Here is a 10,441-nt window from a genome sequence, read left to right as displayed (position 1 = left end):
TCCTCCCCCTAAAATACAGGCCGATTTATAATATATACGTACGCGCGAACCAATAGTCTTCTAGGCGATCTAAGTGTCTTGGAAATGACTGTTTTATTCCGTGGATACGTACGTACGCACGCCCACGTTAGACACATTACCATATTTATTGCTTTGGCAATAACATTCGCATTCGTAGGCGAGCGTGTCACGGATGAGCGATGTGTGGATGAGGTCAGGCGTTTGGGTTAAATGCGCGAGCACACGCGAGAATTTCGGGCGCGAATCCTTATCGTTCGGCAATGATAGTAAATATTGAATTTATTTCCAAAGTTACGAATTAGAAATTCTATAATTCATGGGAAAACGATATTCCATTTGATAAAGTTGATACAAATTGATAAGGCTTAACGATCTAAAAAGGAAATTTAAGCAATGTACACGATTAACAGAGGAAAACCCCCTATTACGAGATAGGCGCCTAATATGAGATAGTGGTGTTTCTGCTAAACTAATAAATGCTATCTGTTGGTCCCACCTTGAATTTATTGCTCTTGGGTTGAAAACTATTTCGTGGGAAATTCATTATTAGATCGTGTCTGCAGTTGTAGTAAAAAAAAAGATTCGAATTTTAGATGTCTTCAAGTTTCATTTGAGATGAGTCTTTAAATCTTGTTTGTTTAATAAGTAAATATTTCGCAATAAATTTGGTATGTAGCGATAGAGTAAGGTCGTATTAACAGAAAAATACGAGATATGTTGAATTGCTTAATTATAGAAGTTTGATGATCTTAAAACTATGAAACGTGGAACTTGTAATATGATGATGAATGTATTTAGGGTACTTCTAATATGAAATAATCTGTGCTCCTATGAGTCGAGTGACAATCATTGTTGAAGTATGAAATGTTATTGTACAAGTAAAGAATAACCGAAATGAACATCGAATGCATGTTTCTGCGATGCTTGGTTCCAACTACCTGAAGACGAGTCCTGAATACAATATATCGCATGCTTATTTCGCGCTCACACTGGCTGTGCTTGTTTGTCGATTTCTCAAGGTATCTTGTATTATGAGCACAATTTTATGACTTTGCGATGTGCTCACTTTTTACATTTTTCTGATTTTCAGATAAAAATAATATTCAAATTAAATTTTACATTACAGTATCTTAAAGCTTATTAAATTCCCTTAAAAAAATAATCTATTATTTTTTTAAAATTCTGATGCCTATAGACTTCCAGCAATTACAGAAAATGAACTGATAATCATAATAGATGATTATAATAGGGGCCTTTCCTTTATTAATTAATGTTTTGATGTAGAACCAGAATTTAGGAGGAGTACTACTAACGTAAAGTTCAAAGAACTGATAGTGTGTAGATGTTTACATTTTACAAAAAGTGTGACTTTGATTATTTTCAATTTATTTAGCTTCTTGAGTGTGTATTTTAACGATTCCAAGTATATGTTTTACAATATCTCATCATCGCTTTATAATTCACGGCAGATTTCTGAACACGATCGAATAAATATCGAGCAAGTTGTTCATGCGCAAGTTAACTTGTCAGGTGAAAGGTATAGGTGTGGCTAACGTAACAATTCACACTATACAAATTTAAAGTGAAACTTTAAATAATTCTCATCGCCGCTGGAGAGTATCCAATTATAATAGTTATCGTGAACTTATGCGGCACGCATCAAATAGACTAGACCATTTAAAATTATGAACTGTCATCATTAGTGCTCGTTATAGAGTACACTTTTAAAAGATTGTCATCTTTCTAATGACGGATCTTTTTAACAAATTGTAATTTGTTTCTATTTATAACTTATACTTATTAAACGTGTTCAGTCAAAATGAAGATGTAAAATTGGTATGACGAAATGATGTTTACACGCGCAAAAAAGAAGATCAATGAAAAATGTATAGGTATTAATTTAATAAAAGATTCGAATCGTGGAGAAACGTGGCGTTCTATGTAAGTTTGTATCGTTAAAGCACCAGCTGCATACTTTTACTATCCTTCGAGATTCTCCTTGAACCGATGCGCTAGTACATGAATCGAGAGAGAGCAATGCTTCAGAAATCATAGCTTTTATGCGCGCGTGTAATACAGATACCTCCGATAATCGCAGTGACGTTAACCACAGTGATAGTCTGCACGATTTGCCGTAAGGCTGAATGGCCGTTCAAAAACTTTGATTACAAAGAAAAAAAATTCATATTTCCCCTTTTCTTATTTATTCTCGTTGTTGACTTCTACAATCATGTGTCATAAATCATTTTGACACTTACATCGGTTAATTGCTCCATTGTACTGGCCTGAAATTGGTTCACGATAATTGCGCACACGAAACTTGTGCGATTTACACAGACACACATTTAATTAATAATAATTATATATATCTGAATGAATAAAAGAAATGTTTGCACAATATAATTTTTTATATTGAATATTGAATAAAATACTTTTTTCAAGAGTAACAAGAGTTTTCTGTATTTGTAAAATTGTTCTAAAATAAAAATTTGCATGTACAGCTATTAAGTTTTTTGGTCGTTCACTGTTTGCTAAATAATAGTTCTCTTGTGTGCGATTCCAAGTAATATCTAACGTCAATTTGCAGTTTGTAATTGTCATTACCGACAACGTAAAGTGTATAATTGTTACTTTAGTTCAAACACACTTCAGCAGTAACATTAAACATATATATCTTTTCCACGTTGTAATAAATCAGGTATTGCGGAAAAAATGCCGTACTATTCGTAATTCCGATAAGAATCTGACGATGAGGTGAACAATTGAATCAGCACGAAGAACACCGACAATGCCGGTTGTATGCAAATTCCATTAGTACTGTAAGGCATAATGAAATGTTGATAGTTGCTAACGCGGCCTCGCAGGTTTCTATAATTGTAATATCACACTATGAGTGATCACGAGGTAAAATTAAACAACAGATTTTTAAAAAAAGCTAGACACAGGAATTAATTTGTATCCATTAATCACAGAGTTATCGAATGATAATGATAATAATCAACGATTATAAAATATTCTGCATTAAGTATATGTGTAAAACCATATTTGCATTAAGTATATAAAATATATATAATTGTTATTGACCTTCTTAGATAATAAAACAAAAATTAATAATAGATCGGAAATACATATTTGTTACAACCGAGTCATACCTTGTAACAGATATCACCGAGAATGTCACAGATTTTAGTATTTTTCTCTTTTATTTCTTTGCGACAGGTATAAGTTATTTAGATTGTAAATTTTTTAAGTCGAGCTTAATTAATCATCAGCGACATTGCTTGTAACTGCCGATCACTCTCGTTTTACATATCTTGACGTTTATAAGCGATACACACCACATATCGTGCATGTTTTAAAAGTTCGCTTTATAACAGAGAGTCTTTGTGTACAGAAAATCGCCGGCTCATGAAGCGGCGCAATCGAAAGATTTACGAAGGCAATTATCCTTTTCGCGAACGAGAAATGACAGAGGATAAATGTAGCGTTCAGAGTAGCGATGAATAAGTAAACGGCCATTTAACCAGAAGCAAACATTTGTATATTATCGGTCTGCCATTATTACCATCGCCCTTTTCCGATAGCATGGTCTTGAAAACCGAGCCTGGGAAATGTTCGTTCGGTGTGCTCAGTCCCGGTCGTGTTAATAGTAATATAAACGTAGGGTTGATACAACGCAACGCGGGCGGGCACTTAATGCGTGATGCCGATTACACGCACCCGTGAACATTTATGCACGCGACGAGAAATGGATTCACGCTCTCTCACTCGGTGCAAAAGTGACGGGCGTGTTGTGAACAGCAGGTGTTTACCGAAAGAATTCTGATAGAATAATTGGATCCACAAGCCCCTCTTTAATTGTTTAATGTTTCATACATATGAACGATGATGCGCGTTCAAGTCATCGTTAATGGACAAAGAGACGATGCAAATAGTCGATTTGTTCAGTCAAGCTGTAGAAATGAGCATCGCTGTGTATCTGTACATATAAAACGTATATCGCGATATTGGAATTTAAAAATTTTGCGTAAAATTTACGATTATTTAAGATAAGAATTTTATAAAAATTGTTTCTTAATTATGTATACAATTGTGTATATAAAGAAGGAAAAATAGTTTACCGAAAAATTAATTGTTAAAAATTGATACAGTTGATGATTTAATTTTGTATGAATCAGTTGGAATCATTTTAGAATTATATAATCATATTACTTCGCATTTTCTTAGAATAATATACCTATTACAAATGAATATAAAGTACCTTAATTTTATATATAATACTATATTCCAATCGTGCGTGATAAGTTATTCGGTCGTCTATTGTTAGATACGTAATTTAAATATCAAGTCTTATTGTTAGTTAATTGATAATCGATATCTGAATTTATAGCGAATAAAGAAAAACATTAATTGCAGTTTGTAAGAAAAACATTAATCTTTAAATTCGTATGACGTCTTATGTACGATAGTACATATCGAAGAAAGGGGCTGCGTATAACCACCCCTTTTAGTCTGAAATAAGCGCCGCCCTCCAGTCAAAGAGGAAATCCCCTCTATACTTGGAATATGGTGGAGGCACTGGAGCCCTCCGATGGAGGAGACCTGCGATTAAGTTGTGAACTACCGTTGTGTTTCGTTGCCCAACTAGAAAACCAGGACTAGGAGCGATCTACGTCTTCATTTTCGCGATAGACAATTAAAAAGAGAGATTCAATACTAACTTTATATAAATTTTCATCTCGAAGTATCGTCAATATTCCGTCATTGGAATATCTTGTCGTGAATTTGTGACGAACGAATTTTAATAATCTATTGTTTAATTGGAATATTTTCGTGGGAAAAAATTATGAAGTGCTATGTAAAATGTAAAGACCCATGCGATATCTGAAGAAATTATATGCAAAGTGATATTTATTTTATAGATTAAATGTCTTAAGTTAATTCAATTTTTCGCGACATTTATTACATAGCGATGAAGTGTCGTCTTATAAAGTCTATATCTCAGACAATTTTTCGAGTGTGATACAAGTTTATTAAAATATTTTCGTCGCCATGGAATTTTCGTGGGCACTTCAGCATCAGTCTAACGATCAAAATGGACGAAATCATTCAAACGATCATCATGAAGATGCTAATATTATCAATCAAGTTAACACTCGTCGTTTACTCAACGTAGCAGGTAATCGAATATTAATGCAAAATTTATGCAACAGAGTGCTTTTTTCTATTTTAGGAATGTTGTAATTACAATATTTTATTTATAGGAAAAAAAATTATATAATGGCTAGTATTAAAATTAGATATGAAGGATAAAAGCCAATAGAACAAGTTTAACAATCTTAAGATGTCAAGGTATACATCTTGTAGTTGCTCGTTTTATTAGTTTTTATCTTTTAATTTAGATTTAATTTTTATTTCTACACGACAGTAAAATTCGACTATTACACTGTTGATTATGTTAATTTTACGAAATCATAAAACACAAAACAATAAAGTCACAAAGTCATAATTGTAAAATTTAAAGTCGTATTACAAAATAATTGGTAATATTTTTGAAAAAATGAAAAAATATGGATTTAGTTTTAATAAGAGAAAATAGTTCCTAAGATATGTTTAAAGTAAAATTGCTAATCGACGTTTTTCCTTGCATGTCAGAAATTGATTTTTTCATATTCATTCGAAGCAGACATTTGTCGTAGAATATTGGAAAATAAGACATAAAGAGATAATTTTTAATTTTGTAATTGCAATTAGGCAATGTTATAGAAATTATAATGTTACAGTTATTTAAAATAATGAAAGAAGTCCACGCAACATAGTTGTCAATCCTGGTTTATTTATTTTTAAGATTTGGTTTTAAAACGGTTTAGTAAATATTTCGTAGTTCCCTAATTCAAATAAATTAAAAGGCGCTGAATGGAATCGAAACTAGATATTAATGTTAATTGATCCTAAATATTTTATTATTAATTTTTGAAATTATATTATATTGTTTCCAATGCGCATGGCTTGATCGATTAATTCCATAATAAATAAGAAAAATTACTTTTTTCTTTTAAATAAAATTTTTTAGTAGGGGAAGGAGAATTCTATGATATACTATACGCAATCCTGACTTTATTAATTACGTTTGTTTATTTATGTTCATTCTTGCTGATTAAAACAAAATTATTATTTTATCTAATTTTTATATAATAAACATAATTATGTCAAAGTTGTCAAAGGTATGCATGATAGATATCGATATATTCGTGATCATGAACAGCAGTTTAACACCTGTCCACAACTTGTTCAGACCCCCTCGAAAACCTCTTAATGACCGTGAAAAAGAATGCTGCACCCTGCTAATCATTTAGACCTCAGGTGGGACTCCATCGGATTTGCACTGTGCTTACGATGCGGCAGCTGCATGAACCCTACGATTAACAGGGGTGAAATCGACAATTGGGTTTCGATTAACTTCCTCTGTTTAAACGGTACGATCGTGACGGTACACGTGTCGCAAGAATAATATGATGGTGGTGCATAGATGCGTTAGCATTACTTTCTATCGTCGTGTGGATTACAACAGTTATAAACATTTCTATATTCCTCTATATTTTATTGCGAAGGATGAAAGCCGGCCAATTTTCATAGACAAGTCGCTGTCCACATTGCATTTCTATTTGCTTTGTCGGAGAAAGTGGTCGTCAGGCATAGAGGTCGAAAGCCTACATACGTCTTTATACATAAGTCTTTTTACATCATTCGAGACTTGATTGGAATAAGCGCAATTATTACACAAATTATTTTACCCGGGGTTGGAAACTTTGCTTCAACTGAAATTAACATTCCTACACATTACGCGACGAGAAAAGATGTATATAATTATGTTCAGTGAAAGTAACATTTCTTTATATTATTATGAACTGCAATTAATTCTGATTTACTGTAAATAAAATAAGTATTTTGCTATGTTCCATTTTTTTTTTAAATAATTTTTTATTTACGTATAGCTACTAACATATATAATATACATATATAAATAAAAATAATATATTTTAATAGAAATATTTGTATTAAAAAATTAAAAATTTACGGAGAGAATTTTTTCTTAGAGTTTGCCCTGAAAATACAATAGTCGTGGGACAACATTGTATTTTGAAGAATTTTATGTACTAATTTTCTCCCATTCACTAATAAAACTATAATAAAATATAAAATATGTTTGATTAATAATTTTACTAAAGTGCATGTTAAAAATCTTTAAAATTTACTTTAAGAAACAACTACCATATTTCCAGAGTAAAATCTAAGAGAAAATTCTTTACAGTTTTTCCCAAAATAATACTAATTCTAATTTCTATGTATTAATAATAATTTCGCTAATTTATAACTACGCATATTTGGTGCATATTGGTGTAATGATATTCAGATTTAAACGGCCAACCATGCTCAGAGAGGCGGTGTTTGGTCGATACCTCGATAAAGGGTTGGTTGGCAACGACTCATCTACCCTCGTAACTTACCCCTCCAACTCTTTCCGTAAACGCTAGGCGCCATGCACATCCTAGACTTCATTTGCCTGATTATTTAAAAATGGTAGCTTTTATTGCAGTCAATAGCAAAGAAAGATACTTATTGTTAAAAATAAGTAAAAGCTATAAAATTTTAAGTCAGCATTTGAAATACTTCAAACTATTAAAAGCATTATCGAAGAGAATGCTGTTGTTTCGGTTATTTTCATTAATTTTCGTGATATTGATGTGTAACATAATTATTTCTGTTTATTAATTCGTTATTTATCAAAAATTAAAAACTTATTGTCCTATGAGATTACTAAAAATCAGAAAATCTATAATTATCTTTACGTGAAAAAAATTTGAAGCATCGCATTCATGGTCGACTGGTATATGTTGATTTAAATAATTAAGTTATTTTGCCGTATATATAATATATTTATCATTTCCCTATAGGCGTATAATATTATTGTGTCTAGTATAATGTTATAATGGTATATTTAATATTCTAAGAATATGCTTAAAATATTAAATGATATTATGCGTCTACAGGATTATTACTTAAATTTTTCACTTTTATAATATTTTTAAAACTTTCTTCATATAAATTTTGTTTTTATAAAATTGTTTCATAATTTAAAATAAATTATTACTACTGTTATGTTACGACTACTATTTTTATACAATTTCGATACAATGTAACAATTCGAAATAAGAATGATTCTCCAGCTTTATATTGCGTAACATTAAATATTGATGGATAACGCGACGATTAATAATTGTTGACTCTAATACTGGAAAACTTTCGACGCGACGCAGTGTTACATCTCGTTATTCACTTGAAAAGTGTCCTTACTCTCGGCTCCCAACGTTCGGCTTAAACGTTTATGAATGTTTGACCGGAAGTAACGTATTACAACGCTTTGCTTGTAGTCTTAAGCGCTTAAGTATATACATGCTTGCGTTTCTACATTTCAAAACAGGATCGAGAGTAATCAATGTTGATTAGGGAGACCAGTGATTGCTTTAGGATTTTTAGATTTTGCCAAGTAGTTGGTAAATTTTTTCTTTAATCTCGCGCAATTTCCATCGTGAGAAAATTGTAAATCTGATAGATTTTCTACAACTTTGGCGTTTAAAAACAGACATTTCCATCGGACGATATACGTGGAATTTAGGAACTGTTGTAAAAAAATTCGGTTGTTCGCGCTACTGTTTTCCCTCGCCCGTTGACGCTTTGTTCATTCAACTGTGTCGTCTTCTAGTCGCAATCATCCGTGAAATTTGTTCGTGTCCATTCAATAAATCAACTTTCTCCCTCACTAAAAACTATCAGGGACGGTAACTTACAATATGTCTTACTTGAAATCTCTTTCCCATGTAGATGCATCTTTCACATGAACTTTTGCAACTTATGATGCAACAAATGACGACGACAATCGTTTACGTGTGTATGTTTGAAATAGACGCATAGCAACAATTTCGTGAGATTTATAATTATATTTTATGTTAAACAGTATTGTAGAATGAATATATATTATCGAAATTCGAAATGGAGATATGCTTTCATATCGACTACAAATTTACAACTAGAAATCATAATTTTGATGAGTTTTAATTACTCTTTTAGAATTCCAGTATGTTAATTTAGTTGCGTTAATTATTTTTTCATAAAGTTTTTTTATTTAATTTTTTTTTAATCTTTTATCAACTAGAACTTTTTCAAGAGATATAAATACATTTGACTGTTCGTATGCGAATAATGTCGAGTTCTACATCAAGACTCACCCGAACTGTGATTATGCGAACATTCCCGTTAACTATTATTGTACTGCGGCTTTTTTTTTTTTGATATGTTAATGTCTGAAGAGAGCTCAATCCGGTAGCCGAAACTTGTAATTTTTAATTTTAATTTTGCTTTATGTAATTTTACCTCGTGTTAATTGGAATATATTCTTCGTTTAATTTTAAAGAATTGTGTCAACTCTTACTTTGCCCTTTATTTATTGTTATTTATTTTGTATAATGAGAGTCCTGCAATTTTTTTTAAAAGAAATCATAATATTGTACTGTTGTGTATTTATAACAAAAACAATATTTATTGTTGTCTTAATGCGAAATTTTTAATCCTTTTTTAGGACGTGGCGATTTCGTCGGGGGGATAGACAACGAAGCCTTGGATTTTTCGCAGTTGGAGGACTTCATCAACAGTGACAGCGAACAACCTGCGACGTGAGTTCGAAAAGTATTAACTTTGCACGTTTACATGATCGTTGTTATTTCCATTTTCATTTTGAGCTGACTGTAAAAAAAAAGGAAAAAGAAAATCTACCGATTAGATAAGAAACTTGATCTCGGACGTTGAAGCGTTCAGTCTGATGACGAAGTTTTAACCACATTTGGAAGCCATGGTTAACGCCTACAACGCGCGTGTTCGTCACACGTCCGTAATGCGTGTCGCCAGCACGTCGATGATCGCAAAACTCGAATTGTTGTTTCCCAGAATGCTAAATGTCAATTAATAAATCTATTAAAGTTGCATTAATGAATCTTTTTGGTCAAACATGGCGAAATATTGCTCCTCATCCATATGTTACAATAAATATCAAAATCTAGAAACGCTTTTTTTTTTTCACTTTTTTGATTTATCAACTTGTCATGAAGACAATTCCGCAAATTGAAATTATAGACTTACATAATATTCCAAAAATATATTTGTGTAATGCGAAACTGTAAAATTTTGCAGACATGACGTTTTCGACGCTCATATATTGGCGCCTTCTCAAATTATGATAATTAACGAATTCAGATAATACGCTTCTGCCATCCAACAGCACGAGCACGCGTTTCCTGCGAACGACATGATGTATCAGGCTAAATTTCTAAATTGTTCCATCTAGACACTATGCTCCATCTATATA

At 31.8% G+C, this 10,441-nt stretch overlaps 1 protein-coding gene across 1 annotated transcript in view; it reads left to right on the top strand.

Annotated features, from left to right (window-relative positions):
- The window catches only part of LOC108756494 (myelin regulatory factor-like protein), a 30,630-nt gene that overhangs the window by 7,208 nt on the left and 12,981 nt on the right, over positions 1-10,441 (top strand). Inside the window, exon 2 of the mRNA XM_018500361.1 lies at positions 9,659-9,752. Within this exon, the coding sequence (XP_018355863.1) occupies positions 9,659-9,752 (94 nt within the window). The remainder of the gene's footprint in view (positions 1-9,658; positions 9,753-10,441) is intronic.

Source organism: Trachymyrmex septentrionalis, unplaced genomic scaffold (genome assembly GCF_001594115.1).
Source record: "Trachymyrmex septentrionalis isolate Tsep2-gDNA-1 unplaced genomic scaffold, Tsep1.0 scaffold127, whole genome shotgun sequence".
NCBI classification, from domain to species: Eukaryota; Metazoa; Arthropoda; class Insecta; order Hymenoptera; family Formicidae; genus Trachymyrmex; species Trachymyrmex septentrionalis.
Note: the sequence above shows the minus strand (reverse complement) of the source record. Positions and strands in the feature narration are given on the sequence as shown.